The sequence below is a fragment of the Oryx dammah genome, unplaced genomic scaffold, assembly GCF_014754425.2.
Source record: "Oryx dammah isolate SB20612 unplaced genomic scaffold, SCBI_Odam_1.1 HiC_scaffold_6, whole genome shotgun sequence".
Taxonomy (NCBI): Eukaryota; Metazoa; Chordata; class Mammalia; order Artiodactyla; family Bovidae; genus Oryx; species Oryx dammah.
Window position 1 is genome coordinate 5,885,357 of NW_024070190.1, and position 26,491 is coordinate 5,911,847.

General features: G+C 41.5%; 1 protein-coding gene across 2 annotated transcripts in view; it reads right to left on the minus strand.

Moving 5' to 3' along the window:
• The window catches only part of LOC120865405 (methionine synthase-like), a 124,200-nt gene that overhangs the window by 13,016 nt on the left and 84,693 nt on the right, over nt 1-26,491 (minus strand). For both annotated transcript variants that reach the window (XM_040242682.1, XM_040242683.1), the window contains 6 exons: nt 26,068-26,168; nt 18,240-18,307; nt 17,529-17,649; nt 8,778-8,859; nt 3,886-3,984; nt 2,777-2,852 (listed from right to left, as the gene is read on the minus strand). In XM_040242682.1, coding sequence (XP_040098616.1) covers nt 2,777-2,852; nt 3,886-3,984; nt 8,778-8,859; nt 17,529-17,649; nt 18,240-18,307; nt 26,068-26,168 — 547 coding nt within the window. The remainder of the gene's footprint in view (nt 1-2,776; nt 2,853-3,885; nt 3,985-8,777; nt 8,860-17,528; nt 17,650-18,239; nt 18,308-26,067; nt 26,169-26,491) is intronic.

Below are 26,491 nucleotides of genomic sequence, written 5' to 3' on the forward strand. Positions count from 1 at the left end.
ACCCACGTCCATCAAGTTTTAAAACATGATCAATAATCTATATTGCCTACTGATACATATGGGCTTCCCTCATACTCAGTTGGTAAAGAATCCGCCTGCAATGCAAGAGACCCTGGTTTGATTCCTGGGTCGGGAAGACACACCAGAGGAGGGATAGGATACACCCTCCAGTATTCCTGGTCCTCCCTTGTGGCTCAGCTGGTAAAGAATCCACCTGCAATGCAGCAGACCTGGGTTCGATCCCTGCATTGGGAAGATCCCCTGGAGAAGGGCTAGGCTACTAACTCCAGTATTCTGGCCTGGAGAATTCCATGGACTGCATAGTCCATGGGATTGCAAAGAGTTGGACACGACTGAGCAACTTGTACTTTCACTGATACATATACACATGATCAAAGTCTAAGGGAATGCACGGAAACCAGGCATCAAGTTCAGGGTCCTGCCAGAGAGGCAGGGGCTCACAGGGATTTCCACTATGTATTGCTCTGTCTTTTAAAAATGGGCAGTAGGTTACTTCTTAAGTGACTGGTAGGGGTACATGGATATTCAATACATTCTTCTTTACACTGCCTTGTGAGTCATAAGTGAAATACTTGTGAAGACTTCAGAGACAGACGGTGCCCCTGGGCTTCCTGGACATCACTGCTGCCCCCCGTGCCGCCAAGCCTGGGGTGGGTCAGGCCCGGGTCCAAGGTGATCACTCTGCTGCCCGCTTCCCCGCCCTCACATCCTCAGTTTCCTGATCTGCAAACAGGGATCAGAGAACTTAAACTAAACCACCATGCTTTGGTGCTCAGTGATAACACAGAAAGTCTCAAGAGTGTTTTTCTCTCATTAGGTAGTATAAGTGAGAGGTCAAAGTATAGACAAAGTATGTGCAACTTCTTAAATCTCTACCTTTTTATACCACTTATGGGAGTTTTTTCCCATGTGTTCTGGTCATTTTTTTTACTATACAGGACAATCCCTTCCTTCTAAGTATTTTATTCTGCTGATTTGTTTGGTAATTAAAAAGAAACTACAGCTGTTCTCCTGACCCAAGTGTCCTCTTGCTTGGAAAGACAGGGAAACACTCTGCTTCCGGGTGACTGAAGGGTGTTATTCTTGAATGAGCTTGTTGGTCAGAGCTGGAGGTTTGTTTGAGGTTCCTAGGTTTACCACCGAAGACCTAGAAAAGAAGAACCCTTCCTTTTGCTTTTATTGGCTTCCTGAAAATATGCCAGGACTGGGCTGTCCTTGAGGGGCCCTGCAAGGGGGTTTGGAGAAGGCAATGGCACCCTACTCCAGTACTCTTGTCTGGAAAATCCCATGGATGGAGGAGCCTGGAAGGCTGCAGTCCACCGGGTCACTGAGGGTCGGACATGACTGAGCGACTTCACTTTCACTTTTCACTTTCATGCATTGGAGAAGGAAATGGCAACCCACTCCAGTGTTCTTGCCTGGAGAATCCCAGGGATGGAGCAGCCTGGTGGGCTGCCGTCTATGGGGTCGCACAGAGTCAGACACAACTGAAGTGACTTAGCAGCAGTAGCAGCAGCAAGGGGGTTAAACAGCTCTTGAAAACTGCCACCACTGCCGCCTGGAACTGTGGACCTTGAGGGAACTATTTCTACTGAGATGTATTTTGGACATTTGATTTGACTAAAACAGATTTTCCCTTGTGATATTTTCCCAATTTCATAGTGAAAGCTCAAGACAAAATCATTAATTGGGCTGGTATAGTAATGCATATTTTTCAAAAGTTTATACATATTATCTTATTTTATTCTCACAACATTTCCATAAAGTAACTCCTTTCTTACATATTAGAAACTGTCACACATGGAGGTAAGATGTTCAAGGTCACTCAGGGATTCAGAGCCAGGAGCCAAGTTGGGATTAGAACCCAAGCCTCCCGATTCCCCATGTGCCTTCTTCACGCTAAACGCAGCTGGACTAAATCTAGAACCCAGCTCATCTACATTTCCGGTTTAATACCCATCACTCTGCTGAGCATGTGTAGAACATGGATGAGATGAGCAATGGAAGCAGATTAGAGGTATTACCTTGGAAATATGGATTCGATTAATATAACCCCTGTTCACCCTCAGTTTTGCATTCATATCTCATGCCTCTCTGAACCTATCAAAATATCTTACACCTTATCGTGAACACCTATGCAAGGCAAGAAAGGTTAGAAACCAGAAGGGAAAGAAACCAAATTAAAGAAATCAAAAGAGGGAAGCGTCCGAGTGAGAATAAGAGTGAACAGAAACAGAAGCGCCTGCTTCGCTGCGATGTTTTAGTCTCTTCAACACGTAGGAATTTTGCAGTTTCCACATCTGTACTTGGGCCGGCTGGGACCCAGGCCAAAGCGGTGACACTGCCATCCAGGCAGGTCTCTAGAATGGCTTCCAGATGAAGAAGGCCCACTCAGGCACAGCACAGAGGCAAGAGTATGGCTTAGAAGACACAGCAGAGACTGAATGTTAGTAACCTTTCAAGTTATCACTCGAAATTCCATTTCTTCGAATTAAAGTGGAGATAATAACACATTCATTTTAGGGTTGTGTCAAGGACTCAGAGCTGCTGCAGTTCAATCTCAGGACAGTGTTTGGTTCTCCATAAATGGCACCTATTGACTTTCACTTTCAATCATCATTGTCGTTCATCATCACTACTGAACATAATTAAGAGTTTCCAGCTGCCTGTTTGATTCTGTTGACCTGGAAATGCAAACCTTTCTTCAGCTCAGAGCTATCACATGCGCTTTTCTCTAACCCATTGCCCAACAGACCTGGAGGAGGCTCTGACAGCCAGTCAACATAGAAACCATTTTCTCTAGCTTGCCTTAAGGTTAAGTATCTTCTCTCCTGTGAAAAAAGAAAAGTTATTCAGTCAGAGACTTAGATTTTCAGCTGCTATTATGAAAGTATGTCCAAGGAAGCTAGTAAGTATATTTTACAAGAAAACAAAAATTCATCTTCTAGAAAACTCTTCCTGTTGCATCTAAAATTGCTTCACATCAGCACCAGAACAACAGAGAGTGAAGATGTAATACACGTCCAGTGCACGTGGGTACACAAGTGCAAGGCAGGTCTGCAGCCGCAGCTGTGAGGTGAATAAGCGTGCGATGGGCAGACTCCTGCCTGGACTTTACCTGAGGCTGGGGCTCACTGGGGCCACTGACTGCCTTGAGGCCCAGGAGGCAGAACCAAGGAACAGCCAACTGTGGGCAGATTAAGGAGTGGGCAAGCCAACCAGTGTCTTGGTCCAGCCAACACCTCAGGAACGTATTCCTTTCTCACTGTTGGTCATCACATTTCACTTACCAGGCCATCCCCAAAATGCATCCCCTATCCACAACACAAAGCCCAGTAAGCAGGTAACCAGGAAGAAATATCCTGACAACTTCTAAAGAGTAATCATGCCTGATCTCCATAGATCTCCTGAAACTCCTCTAGAGAAGGACAGTTCTCGAAACACTGTTCTGCACAGAGAGTATTGGATGATCAGGGAGAGAAGCTTACAATGTTCCTAATGTCTTCATTCTCTTCCATTATTTCCTTAAGAATAGGGATCTGTGGGAGTCATTTAGGCACACTGTCTCAGTTCCTGTCTTGCTGCTGCCTCTGAGCTCATGTTTTATTCATTCTCATAACTCGGGTGGCAAACAGCACCCAACACCTACTTCTTACTCAATATATGTTTGGTGGAATAAATAAAATTAATTTCAATATAGCCAAAAATTATTGGGAACAGTAAAGAATGCTGATGTGAAGCAGAAAGTAGGACTTTTCTAAAATGATCCTAAACCTTCCCCTCTTCCAACAGCAAAATAAAGATAATAACTGTAGGATCATTCTATTACCCAACCAAGACGGGGGACCTGTTTTTGTTACTTACCTTGAGAGACTCATAATGGTCCTGTCTAATATCTTCATATTCTTCCAGGATCTCCTCAAAGTACTCATCTTTTAGATTCTCATCTAACAGTTGAGAACACTGGAAATGCAAGATCAAAATTCAGTAACCACAGAGCAGCAAAGAAGATAAAACAGGCATAACAATGGTCAGTCCTGAGGTCACAACCTTCAAGAAGCCTTCCCATGTTAATGTCATTTCCTCTCCCTTTACCAATTATGCTAGTTTCTGCCTAGCGGTACAGTAAAGTGTTAACTCAGTAGGCTGGGGACGTTTCAGTGCTGCACATTCTAAAGAGAGGACAGTTCCTGTGAGATAAATATTAAGCCTTCAGTGATAAAGAGTGTCTTTGTCTACCTGGGGCCTTGGGCTATCCCAGATTGTTTATGCTAACAATGCAATTTATGGTGGGGGACTTGGCTTATGCTCTGTCTGACCTCTGGAGCAGTTCAAGACTGAGTAACCAAGGTCAGTCAAGTGAGCATGCCACACCCACATGACTGACTTCCAGTAAAAGCTCAAGGCACCCAGGCTCTGGTTAGCACCCCTAGTTGGCAATGTTCCATCCATGCTATCACACATCATTAGTTGAAGTATCAAGCCCTGTCCATATGACTCCATAGGGAGAGACACCTGGAAGCTGGAGCCTGGCCTTTTCTCGATCTCACTCAATTTTAATCTGTATCCATTCATGGTAATAAACTGTGATTGTGAGTTTAACAGCATTTCTGAGTTCTGTGAGTCACTGAAACTGAGGGGGTTCTGAGGATCCACAACACACTGGGTAGGTACCCTCTCTTCAGGGTTTCAAAGATACTCTGTTTATCTCTCCATCACTGTACTTTTCACAGGTTTCCAGCATCTGTCTACCTGTCTACTTCTCTTACTAAGACAGGCCCTTTGAAGGTAAGACTGCACACAGAAGGTGCATCCTCACTGAATGTTTGCTGACAGAATGAGGCTGATCTTCACAGTCAACCATGAACTTCTGCTAAAACAAGAAAGGAAACTGATTGGGAAATGTGAGGCTACTCAGTAAACTATAAACAGAATCAGCTAAGTATATTTATGACTATGATTACCAAGTTGGTAGAAGAATTGCTGCCACCAAAGCTCAAAATATAATTACCAAGAAGAAAGACATGGTTGCCGCTAATCACATCAGTTCCAAAATCACAGCTCTGCCCTATCCCTGCATCCTCCACAGGATTTTCTAACACACAAACAGGCAGGGAAGTTCAATATCATTATTGGAAAGGGAGGAAATTAGGCTGGATGACAGCTACAGTGTCCATCAGCTTTAAATGTCTAGAATTCTATGTGACTTGCCCAAGTATCTCTAATAACAATCCAATGACCCGTGAGTGAGTATAAGACCAAATCGCTTTATTAAGGAACAAAATCAGAAAAGGCCATTGTGACAAGCCTCAAACTAGGCCCCCAAGTGGTATTCACATCAGTCTTACATGACCCTCGCCTCAGTGGAGTTCTCCTTTAGGAAACTCAGCAGAGCTCACGAAAACAAGAAGGAATGCCTACTCCCGAGTCCCCAAAGCACATGCAGCCAAGGCTTTGAAGATTTTAAAACACTGTTACATTCTGCTAGATTCTAAACTCTGGGAAAGTAAGCCCCCATATTTCCAGAACTTGACAGCACCCAACAGGAACTACTGGGGAGATGGAAGGTGCTGCTTCCGTTGGCTGGCCCCTTCCACACCCCCCGGGGAACCCCTGCTCCCAGAGCTATGGTGACAAGCCCCTTCCTGCCCAGGCTGACTTGCTCAATGAGAGCAAGTTCATGGCCAATTATATGGGCTGTTCCATATGATCAATCACAGAATCAGAGTCAACCTGGGTTTTCATGCCAACCATCACAGTATAGCTTTTCTTTCTTTCTTTTTCTTTCTCACAGCAAATTACAGCACAATGAGAGGGAATATACTGAAAATAAATTTTGGCATCTTGTTTTTTATTTAAAAAAAAAAAAGGAAAAAAGCAAGGGGGCATCCCCCAACCTAAATCTCCAACTATTAAGCAGTTACCATATTTTGGAATCTTTCAAATAAACACATGAGACAGTAGCCAGAGCATAAGCCTATGTCGTACTCACTGCAGTGAGATCAAAAGACTCTAAACCAACTATCAATCTAAACAAATCAGCCTAAACAAACTCTACCAATGACTCCCAAACTGTGTCACCAGCAGTTACCCAACTGATTTATCATCAGACTTATATCTGAGTGATTTCAAAGGGTGGCTGTTCCTTTGTATATGAGAAGAACCAACCACAGTCGGCTGGACCACACAGTGAAGAACACAGATGCCCCTGCCTCCTCCTCTGCTGGCTTCCAGCTGGGCCAGCGGTGCTTAAGCTCTTCAAGACAATGGAAGAGGGTCCTAGAAATAGAATCAAGCGGCCAAGTGCTTCCCAGCCAAAGTGCGCCCTGACCTGTAGGGGCTGTATCAGTCCTGTGTACTCAAATGGGTTCAACAGCCTGGTCTTCAAATGGGAAATGTTCAGTCGCTCATTAGCATTTGAAAATAGCCACTAGCCTTAAATAGAGTTGTGCTGGTTACTCAACCATGGACCTGAAATAAGCACCTTAGGAAATACAATCCAAATATAAGATATAGTGTTTCAAAATAGAGTTGTAGAAATGTACTTTATTTGTACATCAGTCTATGTCAATTTCAAATTAAAAAACTGCAATTTTATGATTTCAGCCCAATTTAATTTTATCCTAATGCTGCTGCTACTAAGTCGCTTCAGTCGTGTCCGACTCTGGGCGACCCCATAGACAGCAGCCCACTAGGCTCCTCTGTCTCTGGGATTCTCCAGGCAAGAATACTGGAGTGGGTTGCCATTTCCTTCTCCAATGCATGAAAGTGAAAAGCGAAAGTGAAGTTGCTCAGTCGTGCCCGACTCTTAGCGACCCCATGGGCAGCCTACCCAGGCTCCTCCGTCCATGGGATTTTCCAGGCAAGAGTACTGGAGTGGGGTGCCATTGCCTTCTCCATTATCCTTAACAAAGGAGACTTATTAAACATTAACAGAACAAGTTTAACTAATGCAGCACAGAATAAGGCCACTTGCGTTCCAATCAACACCTGCTACTTGAGGGATCTGTGGCCTCAAGAGTTACTAACCTCTTTGTTCCCATTTCCTCACCTCTAAAATGGGGATAATGAAAACATCTACTTCATGAGAATTAAATAAAAAGCCCATGTAAAGCACTTAGCGCAGTGCTGGGCACACTATAAATGTTTAATAATGTTAGCGGTTACTGTACAGCTTTAATTCACAGGTCTGAAAGAATTCCTTTGGAAAATGTTTCAGGAAGTGTGGTGGCCCTCATCCAGGCTGCGGGATAGTGCCTGGGAATGTCACAAATCACCAGGCCCCTCAGCGACCTTCCTTGCCTGCAAATGTGAAGGCTGGACTAGACTGTGCTGTGTGCGCTCAGTTGCTTCAGTCATGTCCAACTGTGTGCGACTGGAAGGACTATAGCCCACCAGGCTCCTCTGTCTATGGGATTCTCCAGGCCAGAATACTGGAGTGGGTAGCCATGCCCTTCTCCAGGGATTGAACCTAGGTTTCCTGCATTGCAGGCAGATTCTTTACCCACTGAGCCACCTGGGAATCCCTGGACTGGATTAGTGATGTTTAAATTGTGCTCATTTGATGAGAAACAGGAATGGGATGAGGGAGGGGAAGGGGTCACTCTTATTTGCTCCCTGAGTTTCCAGAAAAGACATCACTTGTAAAGGTTTCTGTGGCAAAAACATACTTGGAAACCACTGGATCACATGGTCACTTAGATTCCCAACAGCTATTATGTCCCTTTATTCAATGAATATAATGAAATACATAACAAGAGGAAATGTTAGGCTTCATGATGGAGAAAAGCAGGAAAAACCACTAAGGTAAGTTGTTTATTATATCCACTAAATTCTGCGTTTTCAACATATATCTGTGGATCTTTTTCTGTCTTCAGGTAGGGTCAACTGACCCATTTCAGTTTAAACGTTTTTCTATCTGAAAATGGGTTATTTAAAAAAATTTTACATTCCTATTACTAAACCATAATAAGGAACGAAATTTTCAGCCACATGGATGGACCTAGATAGAGATTATCAAACTAAGTGAAGTCAGGGAAAGACAAATATCCTCTGATACCACTTACACGCAGAATCTAAAACAGGACCCAAATGAATGTATTTCCAAAACAAAAACAGAATCATGAGCATAGAGGACGGACTGGCGGTTGCCAAGGGAGAGGGAATGGGGGAAGAGATGGATTGGGAGGTTGGGATTACCAGATGTAAGCTTTGTATGTAGGATGGATAAACAACAAGGTCCCGCTGTATAGCACAGGGAACTATATTCCATAATGGGAAAGAATATTAAAAAAAAAAAAAGAATGTATAAATATGTGTGACTTGATCACTTTGTTGTATGGCAGAAATTAACATAACATTGTAAATCAACTATACTTCAATTTAAAAAAAAACTGATAAATTCTACATTCCTTTAGGTAGAGTTAAGAAAGTGCCCATTCATACTTGTAAATATTTGTAAATGACTGAAATCCCCCTCTGGGTTGGTCTCCTGGCATCACTGCTCTGCTGCTCAGACCAGCACTGCCAATGCTGGCTCAGGAAGAGGTCCCTGAAAGCACAGACACACTGACCCACCCTCCTCCGGCAATGCAGATACCTGTAGTGACCCTATCACAAGCCCTAGGATAGTCTGACAATTTTTTTAGTAGAATAGGACAAAAATAAATAGAAGATCTTGAGCAATACCCTTAACTCTCAATGCTCTCTGTTTTCTCATTACAACAGATCCACAATAACATGAGGCCCACACTTACCACCACCACACTCTTGGATGCATCCAGGACGTGGATCACAGGCGCACTGTATCTTGGGGCTATTTTAACTGCTGTGTGGGTTCTGAAAAGAGAGGTCAGGGAGAAAAACACATCCATCAGGGCTGACAGTTGCTACACAACTCCTGTTCAGAACCATTAGAGATAATGTGTTTCTACAGTGCTTTCCAGAGAAAAATTTCACAGTACTTATAAATAAATATCGAATATCCCTTGAAAAGCGAGAATGACCTTCTCCCCACCCTAACATGGGGAAGCCAAGGGGAAAAGACATGGATTTTTGGCCCAGGCAACAAAGAAGTCTAGGATCAAAAGAGGACAATGTCCTCAGCTCTCTGCCAATGGGATCAGACCTGTGACCTCACACTCATTAGCAGCCTGTCTGAACTAAGGGAGCAGACTGGCCTGGTGACTGCACTTTGCTGTCATAAAGGTCAAAGTGGAGTTTTTTCCTGCAGATGAACTGGGCCACCAGCCAGAGTCCCTGGAGAAGCAGACAGTGGCAGGGGACATGGGACACCACTCCCCAGCTGCTGCTCCCCGCCTCCCACCAGGAGACACCAACACTCCTCCAACCCAAGCCCACCTTCTACTTGTCAGAAGGAAACTCGGACCTAAATAAATTCAACACACAGTAATAGAGACAGGTCAAAGCAACAAGATCTTATCCTAACACTGGCTCAACCCCCAATTTCTTTCGCCAAACCTGAAAATGTCAGTTCTGAGGAAGAAACACTCTTTGATGCTTAAAATTACCTGATTTTACCAACAAATTGCCCTCTGATTGCTGAATGTTTATATCAATAGCACAGGCTACATATCTGATATTTTAGTAAAGAGCATAACATATTAAAATGAGAATTGAAGATATATACATCCTTCCTTACCGCATGTGGTTAATCTAGGGCCCTGAGGCTGGGACAGAAGTGCAGACTTAGCCACAATTCCATGCACGAGGGTGATAACCATAGTTCCCACTCCTACTAAACAGACAGTGTCTCCAGTCTTCTCTCCTCCTTCTTTCCCCCTTAAAGCAGCAGCAGCTTTCCCCAAGTCACATACTTTCATATTCTTTCCCCTCAACTAAAATATATTCCCATTTAGAAAGATGTCCAGAATGTGCTATTTTATGGGGAAAAACCAAACTAGCAAAAACAGTGTGTTTAATAGAATTTTATTTAAAAAATAAACAAAACAAAATACTACCACCCTCATCGTGCCTCAACCAACCAACCTTCAAGTGTCTGTATAATAGAAAAAGCAAAGACAGATAGCAAAATGTCAGCACTGGTTACATGGAGATTAGAACTGGGGCTGAATCTGGGAAGGAAGAGACAAAAGTTTACTTTCTGAATTGTTTGACATGTTCTGAATTGTTTGACATATAATAAGTGTGAATTACTGAGGCAATTTTTGAAAACCAAAAAAATAAAAATAAAAAAATTAAAGGTGTAATATCTGAGTGTGTTTTTAATAGGCTTCTAAGGAAAGACTCTAAAAACTCATTCACAATGAGACAGACAAAACCTCTAACATTTCACCTGTCCTCTTTCTCAGCATATTTCTCTACAGAAATAGAAAGCAAAGGACAAAAGCCATAAGCCACCAGAACTGGGCTCTGAGATGGAAGTTCAGGCCTAGACCAGCTAGCACAGAAGGTGCCCTCTGAACTGGGAGGCTGGCATGGCCACCAGCAGGGGGCACCGCACCGCAGCAGCCCTGGAGCAGCCTAACGAACCCCACGGACTCCTCACGACCATCTGTGCCTACTGTGTGCTTGGAGACCAAAGATTCTGAAGTTACCCTGGGTAGTCTATGAGGTGGGGAAGATTTTCAAACAGGAGGAAAAGTTATAAAGAAGGATTTGCTTCCAGCTTCAAAACAGAACACAAGTCAAGACTATATGCTTCCTCTTCCTCAGATGCTTCCCCAGCAACTTGAAACACACAAATATACCTACATCCTTTTCCTCCATGAAGCTCCCCCAGGAAACAATATTTTAGGCCTGATGTGATTTCAGTGACATTTCTTTTAAAGCTAGTTGGTAAAAACTGAAATGTTTAAATCAACATACTTGATATTTAGTAAGTATCCAAGGTTTCTCAGTGCAATTCTGGTCATTGTCTATTTGATGGTCTAGAAAAGGGCGCTGAGAAAAAAATGGATGGATTTCATGATTTAAAAAAACAAAACAAGTCAAAGTGCTCCTTTCCAACATAAAAACTACCCAAGATGGATGAGCACAGGCATGAAGTTTGAGTTTGTCCAGCTATCAACAATAAATGCTGGAAAGGGTGTGGAGAAAAGGGAACCCTCTTATACTGTTGGTGGGAATGCAAACTAGTACAGCCACTATGGAGAACAGTGTGGAGATTCCTTAAAAAACTGTAAATAAAATTGCCATACAACCCAGCAATCCCACTGCTGGGCATAAACACAGAGGAAACCAGAATTGAAAGAGATAGGTGTACCCCCAATGTTCATTGCAGCACTGTTTACAAGAGCTAGGACATGGAAGCAACCTAGATGTCCATCAGCAGACGAATGGATAAGAAAGCTGTGCTACATATACACAATGGAATATTACTCAGCTATTAAAAAGAACACATTTGAATCAGTTCTAATGAGGCCGATTATACAAAGTGAAGTAAGCCAGAAAGAAAAACACTAATACAGTATATTAACACATATATATGGAATTCAGAGAGATGGTAACGATGACCCTATATAAGAGACAGCAAAAGAGACACAGATGTAAAGAACAGACTTTTGGACTCTGTGGGAGAAGGTGAGGGTGGGATGCTTTGAGAAAATAGCACTGAAACATGTATATTACCATATGTGAAATAGATCCCAGTCCAAGTTCAAGGCATGAAACAGGGCACTCAAAGCCGGTGCATTTGGACAACCCTGAGGGATGGGGTGGGGAGGGAGGTGGGAGGGGGGTTCAGGATGGGGGACACGTGTATACCCATGGCTGATTCATGTCAATGTATGGCAAAACCTACAATATTGTAAAGTAATTAGCCTCCAATTAAAATAAATTAACTAATTTTTAAAAAAAGAGTGCTTCTGGTTTGACATTGATTCCACTTTTTTTCTAAGCTTCCATTTATGCAAACTTCTCCAGGTAGAAGAATACTTCTTTCTGAAGTTTGAAAAAATACAAAACACTGGAATCTCTCCTCTCCTTCCTACATACCCAGAGCAAAAGGGTAGAGGCTGAAGCTGAGTCTCAAATGCATCTCTGCTAAATCACTAGTCAACCTCTAGGATTTAATCAGTCACCTCCCATAGTGACCGACTAACTATGGCAGTGTCAGCCCTAGCCCAAGGTCTCCCGCCTTGCTACCAGTGTGGATTGTTTCATTTGTGCTAAGTGGTTGGGTGTCTAATACGGAGGTCTTCCCTGAGCCTGTGGAACTGCTGGCACAAAGTCACCCCCAGCTGCAGGCTGGAGTTGATCTAAGAGCGCATAAGAAGAAACTCTTTCACATTCTGAAAAAGAACACATACTCCAAACATCTATTTCATGTCCTATCCTATCCCAGAATTAGTGTTTTACATAAATGCAGCATGACCAAAACTTAAAATGTGATGAGAAAAATGAAAGAAAATGGAAAATAAATTTCAGGAAAATTAAGATAGAATCAGGAGTGAGATTAGCATATAAAATTCATTCCATAAAATCCTACACAGAGGAAAATATTATCAGTTATGTGATTCAGCACCATACTTTGGAGCAATTTAAAAAAACAAAGCAAAACTCAGAAAATTACCTCCCGCTTTGAGCAATGTGACTTCCTGTTGAATTCTCCAAGTTAAATTACACAAAAGATAATTGAAAAAGACATTTTGCAGCTATTGGCTTTAAACCAGTTAAAAAATTGAGAGCTAACTGCCAGACTTTTGCCCTTGAGAAGTTCTGTAGCTAAAAGAGCCAGAGAAACTGTTCAGTTTTCTATTCTCTTATTGCTGCAGGTTTAAAAGGGCCAATCCAAGCACATTTCTAGCCACAAATGATCCCAATCTGTATAACCCTTTCAGCTTCTCCAAGGATCCATCCTCAAGCCTCATTTCAAGTGTCTGGGGGAACAGTTCTAATTCTCTCATGCTACCTACTGCAGGCCCCTGAAGTCTGGAAAAGCCATGCTTCTATTCCCCTCAGAAATCTGCTTTCACGAGAACTTGGAAGTCCTGAGCCTCCATCTGCTCAAAAAGGAGTTAGTAAAGGAAAGAACTGGGCCACTGCTAAGCCCTCCCTCGACAGGTCTGTAGGAGGTGATGATAAGGGTTCTCAGATGGCTTCTGAGACATTCAAACTCCTGAATGCGTTCTAGCAAAGCTGACTCTCCTGGAGTAGATGGCTTCTTACACAGATGCAAAAAGCACTAACCATAAAGGAAGAGATCCATAAATCAGACTTCATGAACATGAAGAACTTCTGTTACTGAAAATACCGCTAAGAAAATAAAATGTAAGCCATATTGGAAGAATCTGTTGCCATATATATATATATATCTCTCTCTCTGATAGGGGCTTCCCTGGTGGCTCAGACAGTAAAGAATCTGCCTGCAATGCAGGAGACTAGGATTTGATCCCTGGGTCAGGAAGAACCCTTAGAAAAGGGAATGGCTACCAACTCCAGTATTCTTGCCTGGAGAATTCCGTGGACAGAGAAGCTTGGCGGGCTACAGTCCATGGGGTTGCAGAGAGTCAGACATCACTGAGAGACTAACACTTTCTGAGAAAGAGCTGCATCCAATGTGAATAAAGAATGCATACAAATTAGTAAGAAAAATGGTGAAATAACTAATTTAAAAAGAAAAAATTCAAAAAGTATATCCAAACTGTCAATATACATATGAAAATGTACTGAATATCATTAGTCAGCAGAGAAATATAAATGAAGATCTTATTAAGATACTATTGCATACATACTAAAATGGCAAACACTGAAAAAGGTGTAGAATAACTAGAAACCTCATAATTGCTGGTGGGAGTATAAATTAGTACAATCACTTTGGAAAAAGACCCTGCAATAAATATCTAATGCAGATGTTGTTGCCGTATAGTCACTAAGTTGTGTCTGACTTTTGTGACCCTGTGAACTGTAGTACACTAGGCTCCTCTGTCCATGGAATGCAGATGACCATACGTATCTTCTGTGACCCAGCAAGTCTGCTTTAGGGAAGATATACATTTATAGCAGCATTCCACGTTAACACCCCCAAACTGGAAAAACCCCAAATGCCCACAACAGCAGCATGGATAAATAAACCAGAGGGCATTATACAATTCAATATTTTATCACAAAGTGGAAAACAAAACAAAAAAAACCCCGACTACTGTAACAATGAGTTGGGGCTTAAAGACATAATGTTGAGCTGGACACAGAAGAATATACACAGTAGATTAAGTATAAATAGTATCAGTGGAATCCACTTATACAAAGCTGAAATGCAGGCAAAACTGGAGAAAGACATGGTTGCCTGGAAGCACGACTACTGGCTTTTATTTTCTAAATAATTTTTCAGAAAGTGTAACCGGCAAGAAAGAGAAGAGAACCAGAAAAACTCATCGAAAAACAGAATATCGGAGTTAAAGAGACCTGGGAGATCATGGGAACCAGATGTCTGTCTCCTGGGAGGAACCTTCAGTTTTCCAGATGAAGAGAACAGATCTTCTATAAGAGCATGAAGACTGTTGGTCATTACTGATCTAATTGATTACTTGGCATACCAGGTTATAACTGTTTAGAGTCATTTATGGCTAATGTTACCAATGATACATCTTGAGAGGCTAGTCATGTTACTTCCGATCATTTCTTAAGGAACCTCTTTAATCTGTGGCTCTTACTTGGTGAGAGATATAATAAAATTAACTATTGGTAATGTTCCAACTTGGGTTTTTCTGGTGGCTCAGTGGCAAAGAACCTGCCTGCCAATGCAGGAGAAGATCCCTGGGTCAGGAAAATCACCTGGAGAAGAAAATGGCAGCCCACTGCAGTATTCTTGCCTGGGAAATCCCACGGACAGAGAGGCCTGGCAGGCTACAGTCCGTGGGGTGACAAAAGAGCTGCACACAACTCAGAGACTAAACATCAGCGATGCTCCAGCTTGAACAAGCAGCAGGATGTGGTTTCCTGATACTGAACTTCCAAGTGTAGAGTCCCCATAAAATCTTTCTTATTTGGAAACTAGCATCACATTCACACAACTCATAATGCATTTTATTACATCTGCTCATTTAAATATTTCTTTATTCCTATTTTACAACTCTGATTTTAAAAGGTCTTTCATGTTGACAATAATCGGTAGATTCTCTTACTATTCTCTTTACTAAGCTAATGAATATTCCCACTATAATCATTCAATTACCCAAACTATGCTCATTGAAATCCCAGATACTGACAGATAGTCATAGTCCTGGAGAACAATCTGTCACATAATCCTAGCAGGTTAAGTTCTTCGTGGAAAAACAAAGCCAGTTTTCTAACGTGAGCAATAACAGCCACACTACTGAGTTCTCCAAGTATGAGAAGCAATTAGTGGAGATAGAACACTGTAACCACTCATGAAAATGTTCTGTTCAGATTATAAGTGGGAGGATGGTCAATTTTATGTGCCAATTTGGCAAGGCCATGGTACCCAGTTTTTGGTCAAACAACAATCTAGATGTTTCTGTGAGGACATTTTTCAGATGTGATTAACACTTATATCAGTAGGCTCTGAGTAAAGCAGACTGTCCTCCAGAATATGAGTAGGCCTCATCTAATCAATTGAAGACCTTAAGAGAAGGCTGTATATTGTCACCCTCTTTATTTAACTTATATGCAGAGTACATCATGCAAAATGCTGGACTGGATGAAGTACAAGGTGGAATCAACACTGCCAGGAGAAATATCGAAAACCTCAGATATGCACCCTTACGGAAGAAAGTGAAGAGGAACTAAAGAGCCTCTTGATGAAGGTGAAAGAGGAGAGTGAAAAAGCTAGCTTAAAACTCAACATTCAAAAAAACTAAGATCAGGGCATCTGGTCCCATCACTTCATGGCAAATAGATGGGGAAACAATAGAAACAGTCAAAGACTTTATTTTCTTGGGCTCCAAAATCACTGCAGACAGTGACTGTGGCCATGAAATTAAAAGATGCTTTCTCCTTGGAAGAAAAGTTATGACCAACCTAGACAGCATATTAAAAAGCAGAAACATTACTTTGCCAACAAAAGTCTGCACAGTCAAAGCTATGGTTTTTCCAATAGTGATGTATGGATGTGAGAGTTGGACCATAAAGGCTGAGCACCAAAGAATCGATGCTTTCAAACTGTGGTATTGAAGGTGACTCTTTAGAGTCCCTTGGACTGCAAGGAGATCAAAACAGTCAATCCTAAAGGAAATCAGTCCTGAATATTCACTGGAAGGACTGAAGCTCCAGTACGTTGGTCACCTGATGGGAAGAGCCGACTCACTGGTAACGAGCCTGATGCTGGGAAAGACTGAAGGCAGGAGGAGAAGGGGAAGACAGAGAATGAGTTGGTAGGATGGCATCACCGACTTAATGGACATGAGTTTGCGCAAGCTCCGGGAGATGGTAATGGACAGGGAAGCCTGGTGTGCTGCAGTCCATGGGGTCACAAAGAATCAGATATGACTGAGCAAGTGAGCAACAACAACAAAGAGAAAAGACTGGGGTTTCCCAGAGGAAGAAGGCCTTCTTCCTTCAGACTGCCTTTGGACTCAAGATTCAACAGCAACTCTTGCCAGGCCTCCAGTATGCCCACCTTCTCTGCAGATTTCAGTCGTTCTTGCTTCCAGAATCACATGAGACAGTTCCTTAAAATCAATTTCTGTCTCCCTCCCCCCATGCCCCATGTACAGACATACATCCTGTTTGGAGATTCCTAACTACTACAAGTGGCTTAACATACAGTTGTTTCTAGTGTGAAAGGAACTCTGAATAGCTTTGGCCTGGCCATCTACTGTATTTTGTATCAGAAACAAACTGCATGCTTGTGCGACCACCAGGACCAATGCTCTACCTGGGCACTGCTCCCTGCCAAAATGAGCTATATGGGGCATAAGGAATGTGTCATAAAAAATCTACTACCTCTAATTAACATACCTCTCACCAACTATTATTATGATCATGACCCCAGGAGATATCTGACAAAATAAATAATGATCGTGTGACCAAGTTTGAACTTTCTCTTCTTTAAATTATTTGACCCAAAGGTTCCCAAAAGGTCTCCTTTTCAGAAACAACTTCCCAAAGTGATCCTCTGATTCGTTTTCTCTCAGTCAGCTTTCTATCTCAACTATTACAAGGTCAGAGTTTCTTCAATAGAGCTTATCATTACTCAGACACCTGCTTCAAGACAGAGAGTGGGCTAAAATTCAAGCAATGCTGTTGTGCTAAAACACACATCTTCACTCAGGTACTCGTTAGAAGTCTCAGGAACTGAACAGGAGGTGAGAGGATTAAGGGAAAGAGGGTTACAGGCCAAAGGAATCCAAAAACAGGTGTGGGGGTGGCACTGATGGAGGAGTTTCCTGCAGCAGGCCCCCAAATTATTCTGGCTCTTGTGGCACGAAGACTGGAAAGTTCGTGTATTTATATAATTAGGAGCCAAGGTGCTATGTGTAGGAAAAACCTCAGGTTTTATCACTGATTTTAAATACTAGCATCTATGAAAATTTCAGGGAGGCATGAAGCTCATTAGCAGGACTCACCTGGAAGTGGTAGCTCCTCCAATCAACAGCGGGATCTTTATAGCTAGTCTCTCCATTTCCTTAGCAACAAAAATCATTTCATCCAGGGAAGGAGTGATGAGTCCTGACAGGCCAATTATATCTATTATTTAAAAAAAGGAAAAAAAGAACAATGAAAAGGAGGATGCGAGAAAAAGAGAAAAAGTATGAAGACTCATTTTCAAAACTCTGTAATAAAGACCACAAGCCAGAAGATAAATTCCCAATTTCTATTAATAATTTTGAGACTTCTTTTCTGACTGGGGGTTTTCAATTTACTGTTTGCTTTTGGTAGCAAATGTGATTTGCAACTTCAAGTTGCAATAATCTGCTTGCCACCATTTTAGGAAAAGCCACGAAACTGTTAGTTCATGATTTCTCAGATGGGATATGTCACAGTGTCAGAAGAAATATAAGAACAAATACACACAGACAAAAACAAAATCTAATACAAATTGTTCTAAGAAGCCTGTCCCCATACCCCTTCCTCGGACCTATAAAGGAGTTTCACGGTTACCTATTCACTCCTTTAGTCCCCTTTATAAATGGCAGTGACAGAACCCTCCAGGCAGGAGCTGTCCGCTGAGTGTCTGCGTGGCCCAGTAACCCCCATGGCGGGGGCATCGCCCTTCGCTGACGGACACTGGGAGAACGCAATTTCCTGAAATGCCCAGGAACCCAGTTGCACAGTACCTGCTTTGTGGTCTAGAGCAGCCTTCAGTATCTTGTCACATGGAGTCATGACTCCTAAATCAATAACTCTGGGGTACAGAAACAAGATGTGAGATGATTAATGAGATCCCATTGATTATCAAAAAAGCTAAAAGAACATTTTTATTTAACCATTGAACACTGCTCTCATGTAAACTGGAATCACACTGCAAAGCTCACTGAACATTGACAACCGACTCAGTGATGACTGCCATTGATTAGGAACCGACCGTGGGCAGGGGCTACACGGAGCTTTTTTAAGGACCTTCGCTGACACAATCCACAGAACATCTAATTCACCCGTTTAAGGTAGCCTTTGGTAGAGAACATTATTTTCTAAGCCCTAGTAAAATATATATAATACATAACATGCCATTTTAACCATTTTTAAGTGTACAGTTGAGGGTCAGTCACAATGTTGTGTAACCATCACTACTATATATTTCATTGCCCCAAACAGAAACTTTATAATCCCTAAGCAACAAGTAACCTTTACTCTGCCTTCTATCTCTATGATTTTGCCTTGTCTGGATATTTCTACAAGTGGCATCATACATCATTTGTCCTTCTGGGTCTGGCTAATTTCACTTAGCCTAACATCTTTAGGGTTCCTCCCCCACTGTAGCCTAAGTCAGAACTTCATTCCTTTTTAAGGCTGAATAATATTTCATTATATGAATGTGCCAGATGTTTATTCATTCATCTGTCATGGACACCTGGGATATTTCCACTATGCTAAGCCTTCTATATAAACAATCTTGTTTAACCCTCACAGGAACTGTACGTGGAAGCACGATCATGGGGGCCTGTGTCTTTTTTTCGGGGTCGGGGGGATTGTTTTCATATATTTATTTCATGTATTTATCCAAATATATACATTAGATGGACTGTTATAAATGGGATTATTGCATTAAACAATATAAACATTTTTATGATGTTTGATTCCTATTTTAAATTTTATTTTGAGGTAGGTTTTACCAAAGAATACTCTTTTTTTTAATTTTTGAAAAGATGATTTTTACATTTTTAATAAGGGAGGGTCCAGAAAATCATGTGCCCGGAAGTTAAGCATCTTCTCCAGCCAGACAACTATCTAGTAGTGGAGCTGGGATCTGAACCAGGGTCTGACACGAAAACTCGTCTTCTTAGCCATGGAGGCCAATAAAGACATCAGAGAAGTTCACTCCATAAGCATCTACTGAACAGTATACCCTACATGGGAGCCAACAAGCAAGATGAGGAGGAAGAGATCAGTTCCTGCACATGAAAGCTGATGAGAAGGCAATCTCCCATTAGTCAAAGGAGAGGGAGAAGGAATGAAAGGACAGCAACCACGAGAGACGAGCAAGGCTCCAAGGGAGAGCAGACCACAGTGGGCACGCAAGGAGCGTGGGACTGGGCGGAGGAAGCCTGGAGCGCGCCCTTGGACAGAGCGACTCCACGGAGCTGTGACTCAGGACGGAGACGGCTTCCTGGATCTCAGAGAAAACGGGATTCTAGCCTTGGAAAATGTTCTATAAACTACTCCTCTATTCTAGATTTAGAGAGCACCAAGGAGGTCTATCATTTTGACAATGTAATTTCATCATGAGCATTGGTTAAAAAGATGTTTTAAAAATTACAGTGCACATTTTCTTTTGTTTCCTCATGTCAACAATTCCTAAATAACTAAACAGACAAAATGATTATAAGTTAAAAAAAAAAAAGCAATGCTTAAGAACCACTACCTGACATCATAGCAGCTGTTAACAGTGGGTGTTGAACACCAAGGGCAGGAAGGAGCGTTGCTTCTCATTATATACCTGTTTATATTTAAGTTGGATTTTTTAGCTTGTTATCATAGTACTTAAATTTCTTAAAAAAAAAAAAAAAAACTAGCACAAAGAGAATCCTCAGAAAGTGGACAATTTCAAATCAATGATGACTCTTTTCAGGTCTGTTAGCACTAATCCACTAGAAAACACGCCACAGAGGTTGATGATGGGGCACTGCACGTTATAACGGGGGTGAGGTGGCCCCTTTCTTTCTCTTTAGCACATTGCACACAGTCCGGTAACTGGATTTGTTGAACTATGACTAAATACAGCCTATAACACTAAATGAAAGAGCATATTGCTTTTACATCAAGACAAAGAGGTATGGATTTCAAAGATGATGCTTTCAACATTGTATGTTGTATTTTAAGAATTACAACTCATCAGTGTGATGGTAAGAATCATCTCACTCTCAATCCTTTTTCTTGTTTCAGGCACTCTATCTTTCAGGAACATCGTGTGCCTGCTTGCTTTGTTGGAGGAAAAGTAAGAAGACCTTGTGGTCAGACAGAAATGGAGGAAGGAGAAAGCTGTAGGGAGTGAGCTCAGAGAGGGAGAAGAGGGCATCTTAATGGTGATTATTTAAAATTTCAAAATATTAAGTTTTTTTAAGAAATCTAAATGGAGTTCTCAGGTAGTCATCTGGATCTGTAAGCCTGCAGTCCAGGTGAGCAATCCAAGCTGGAGATAAAACCTGGGACTTGTTGGCATATTACATGGCATTAAGAAGTTCTGAGACCATGTGTAAAATATTTAGAAAAATGAATTGCCAAAAGTGGGTAGGGGTTGGAGAGAAGGGGTTGAGGGGAGAGTGGGACGAGGAGGGGAAGGGGAGAGGAGATGACAGAGGAGAGGAATAGAAAAAAAAAAATTCATGAGACTGAATGAGATGATCTAAGCCTGTCTGTCCAGATCTATTTTCATCAGATCTGACTTATTAAGATCCCCAGGTGGTCAGAAAGTGCACTGAAGTCTGAGAAGCAGTGAGGACAGACAGAGAAGAGGTCCCAGGGTTAAGCCCTGAAGTATTCCCCTTTAGCGGGGGTCACACAGAGAAGGAGCAATCAGCAAGAGAGATGACCAGCCGTTAGGGAGGTTAAGAAGAGGTCTGGAAACAATGAACTAGGGGCCTAGAGTATGACGAGTTCAACTTCCAACTTATTAGACTGCTTTAACAAGTTTTGTTGGGAAACAGTCAAAGATATCACTGCTTAGAGGAGCACTTTATCATGTTTTCCATGCATAGAAAATAGTACTTATGGCACTGGGATACAGGAAGGAGGCTACTTGCCACCAGGGTCAACCAACCTAGGCCTGGGGCTGTCCTCAGTCACACCCTGGAGAAAGAAGGGGATGTGTTTCTGGGCACATGTGAGTTAAGAAACTGCTGGAAAGTTCTGAATTAGAATACAGTGTGGTAAGTGCCAGGCAGGAGGCCTTTACAGTGTGCTGTGAGAGGCCATTATACATGGACAACAGTTTTAGAAGGATTCCAGGAGGGTACTATCGCCTGAATCTTGAGCAAGTATTAGCCAGGTGAAGGAAAGAAGAGGGCCATCCAGTAGAGACTAGCACAACGAAGGTCTAGAATCATGAACAACTGGCCCTGGGGAACTCTGGCTTAAGGAAAGGATCCGAAGCCTGGATCAATCCCATCCCTGCCTGCCGCCATCCTTCCCACCACCCCTCCCCATTTTTCTCTCCCCTTTACTACAACTCCCTGCTTCCCCTGCATACCTCTACACCTCCCTTGGCTTTCTCTTGATTTCCCTTCTGCACTCTGAGCTATACCCCATGTCTGTAAGCCTCTTCTTATACACATTCTTTTATTTTGCCTCATGAGAGATTAAAGAAAATAAAAATGAATGCTATGGAAATTTTAAAATTTTACAATCATCATTCTAAAGTGATTATAACAGAGCTGTAAACACAAGCATTTAATTTGGGCTTCTAATTCAGACAAAATGTAAGCTGCACCAAATGCCTTAGCAAAGGCATCCAAAACTATTTAAGGATATATAAAATTTTGAAAATAAATCTTGTAATATATAAAGCCCCTTTTACTCTCCAGAAAGAATTACAAAGTAAAATAAAACTAATTTTTCTTAGGGTGCCTCACATCCGTTTAGTGAAGTTGAAGGTGGCAGTGTCTTCTGATCCTGCAATTCACACGTACCACCACTAGATGGGAGTACTGTACCAGTTTGCAGTCCCAACCAAGATTTCCAACGTGTGGTTAAGCTGCGTGTCAACAGATAAATGGATAAAGATGTGATATATGCATACAATGAAACCATTAAGAAGCCATAAGAAAGAAAGAAATCTTTCCACTGAAACAATGGATGGACCCTGAAGGCATTATGCTGAGATAATAAGACATACAGTGAAAGAAAAATACTGTATGACAGGCTTATATGGAGAGTCTAAAAAGCTGAATGCAGAGAAACAGAGTAGAAGAGGTGTTTCTAGGGGCTGTAGTGTGGGGAAAATGGGGAGATGTTGGTCAAGGGTACGAACTTCCAGCTGGAAGATGACTAAGTTCTAGGGATCTAATACACAGCACTCTGAACAGAGTTAACAACACTGCATGCTATGAGAGTGTTAAGAAAGTGTATTTTAAATATTCTCACCACAAATAAGAAATGGTAATTATGTGATGGGTTAGCTAACACTATGTGGTGATAGTACTGCAAATTAAATCAACGTTTTACACCTTAAGCTTACACAATGTGGTATGTCAATTCTATTTCAATTAAGCTCCAAAAGCACACACACACACCAGTTAAAAGCATCCAAATAATTATCAAGAGAACCTATAAGGTGCTAGGAAAGATTAGATTAGTGTGCCCTTGACTTAAATACACTCCTTTTCCTCACTTAGCTGAAAACTCTAGCATTATACAGTTTTAAAGTTCCCTTCTTAACCATGTATTATTTACCCATCCTAGACATTTATATTAAGAACCACTGATTAACACGAAAATACATCTCATTATCTGTTTCACCGGATCCATATTTTTAAAAGTACTAGATGTATGATATTTAATTTTAAATTTTGTTATTACATCCTATTTTTTCTTATCCAATTAAACTGTGCATTATGTTAAATGGGAAAAGTCTACATTTGTCTTTTTATATAATAATTATTAGAGTATTCTAAACTCAACTTTAATGTAATCAAATATCTGATCAAAATGTTTAAATATTCTAAATTATTTCTAAAGAGGAATTAAACTGGAATATTAATATTAGACATTACAGTTAAAGTTGCTTAAAACTGGAATAAATATTGAAAGCTAAACTGACACAATAGAGAATCCTGACTTTTGGACTCAGAAGCCCTGAGGATGGCCTGCCACTTGCTAGTTGTATAAAATGAGAAGTACAATAATTGAGGCAGGCAAAGCAGGATCAAAACCATAAAAAGAAAAAAAGAATGAAGGACAGGAAAAAAAGAAAAAGAAAGAAATCAGGAAAAGAATACAAAGGGGGAAAAAAGGAAAAATCAGTTATATAAAAGCAGCACTATATAAATTGTGAAGTGGTGAATAAATGTTAGGTATTAGTAAACTCTAATACCTAAGGTGGACATATCCCCAGATCTATTCAAATTCTCAAATCTGCAAATTCTATTGCATCATCCCGATAAAAAAATGTGCCTTTTCTGTCTAGACAGAACTATCACTTTGAGTCCTTTTTACTTCTTTTTTCCCCACAAAGAACTCTTAGCATTTCATGAGATTTACTGACCAGTGACGAAGAGCTGGGAATGAAAAAGCTGTATTAGCATCTGGTACTAGATGGTTTGCTAGACTCACTCAACTAGCTGGGTGATTCACCCAGGCATTAGCCTGCAGCATGGATACGTAGTCAAAGTGTACATTTCACTGCACAAGGCCTATCTCAGGGGCATCTGTCTACTACCTGACATGATAACATTAAACCCATCAGTGTCGAGAGTCCATGTATTATGAGACACAAGACCCAAAGGGGTATTTGAGCCCAAAGAAAAAAGGTTTGCATGTTCACTATTTTTTACAAAAAGAATAAAGTTTCATCAGAAGGTGTTTCTCCAGCTGCCATTATTATGTGAGTGCTCACTCACGTCTGACTCTTTGCAAACCCACGGACAGTAGCCCACCAGGCTCCTCTGGTGATGGAATTCTGTAAGCAAGAATACTAGAGTGGGTTGCCATTTCCTACACCAGGGGATCTTCCTGACCCAGGGATTGAACCCAGGTCTCTTGTGTCTCCTGTATTGGCAGGCAGATTCTTTACCACTATGTCACCTGGGAAGCCAGCAAAAAATAAGCGATCCTCCAGCATACAAGCCAGAGGAGATGGGTGTGCTGGAGGAAAGCGTTCGGGTTTAATAAGTCGCTTTCACTGATGACATCGGGCTCCAGTAGCACCCTGGAAAAATGCCACAGTTCTCCCTGGCCTCTTAAAATGCCTTTACTGGAGGAAGAAACATTACTGGTATGATTCTCTCAGCTACTTATCCATTTTTCATAATACAAAAGGATAAACACAGACAATGATATCTCAAGAATTGCTTTAGGGAGCTTGCTTACAAATTGCCTTTTTTCAGTAGTTTTTGTCCTATTATCACTAATTTTTGTCCTATTATCACTACTGAATATGTACCTGGCTTTTTAGCCTGACAAACAGTAAAGTTTCTGAATGGAGAAAAGTCAATTAAATCATCTGGCTGTCTCTGATACAATTCATGGTATATAGTAGATGATCTATAAACATTTATTAGCTGAAATGAATTTGAACTAATTGAGATGAATGCAAACAGAAATCAACAGCATAGGATTTGAAAAGATGAGACAACAGTAGAAATGTCAAGAGATTTTAGGAAGCCAACACCTTATCAAATATTTATTCCTCATCCAAATACTTATTCTATAGGTAAAAATCTTACTGTAACAACCTCATTGTCTCTCTGGTATATTTATCTTTAAAAAATAATAAATGTATTCCAAGAACAATATTCCTTATTTCCAGGACAAGGAGAAAATGCTCCATCTTTTGATAGTGAACAGGCAGCCAAACAGAAGGGCCTGTGAAGACAGTCAGAGGAAGAAGGTGCCACTCTGCCAACGCTCCTTCATCTCCAACCTTCCTTAGCTGCATTTAATTAGCCTTGAACGCAGACATGGATGAAGAGTTTGAAAGCTGGGAGGGGGTTTAGAGGGTAATGGTTATCTGACAGTGGGAACTGTCTAACCCTAACCCCAAGGGGGCCCTGCTGCAGTTGTTTCTCCTCTCTACAGCGAAAACAGCACATGGAAAGAAGTCCACGCCTCAAAAGGACCGTTGGCTGGATACGGGCCAGAGAAGACATTAGTTATATCAGGCTTTTCATTACAAAGAATATGTTGAAATCTGAGCAAAACATGCTCTTACTGTGGGTCATAAGCTCTCACACAGAAATAAATTGGCGCTAAATAATTATTCAACTATAATGAGAGATATAAGAAAGGGATTTTACTTGTATACAGCATTCAAAAACTAGCTTCATCAATACTAAGAGGTATGCATGGTTCTCTTCTAAGCAAGGAAAAAGAATGGTCAAAACCTTCTTATAAAACTCCATTTAGCCAAGGTCTTAATAAGATCTTGGCTTTAAAATCTGGCAGCTTATTGAGAGTAAAAAGGAAATACGGCCATGGGGTGGGGTCCAATGTTTGAGCCTCTGGCCTGAAGTCAATTCCCCAGAAGCCTCTGGGCTGTTTGACCCTGCTTGAATACTGTTTTCTATTCTTTTTTGTCCTTACTGAATGTACACCATTAAATAATTACTAAATTACTTCATTTGAAAAGGTATGTTCAATGTAGAAAATTCAAAAACATGTAAAGAAAAAGAAAAACCACCTCTAACATCCACAGCTCTACCCTGCCCTCCCCACCCAAAGATGAATCACCTGTTAATGCTTTTACTTTAAATAAGAAAGGGGCTCAGGTAAGAAAGGTGGGTCCTAATTTACCTGAAATTATTGCAGCCAAGAACCACTCCAACTATGTTCTTGCCTATGTCGTGTACATCACCTTTAACAGTAGCCAGCACGATGGTGCCTTGGTAAGGGTCCTGGAGAGGAAGTCAAACAGCTCAGCATTGCTAGGGTCACCTGGTTCTCTGGAGCCAGACAGGTGTTGGAACAGAAAGCAATTCAATGCAACCAAGGCAACCCTCAAAGATGGACCCGGAACCCAAGCCTCGTGCTCTGCAGCAACCCCCCAGGAGGTTCACTGAGGGGGCTTCAACCCAGATCAGGTGTTCGATCATCTCAAAAACAGTTTAAGTTCAAATATAAAACAGTCCCATCACTGAAGATCATATTTGTAACCCCCAAACCTATTTGATAAATGTTTAGTAAATGTTAGCAGTAAAGGGAGAGGGAGGCTCTGGTG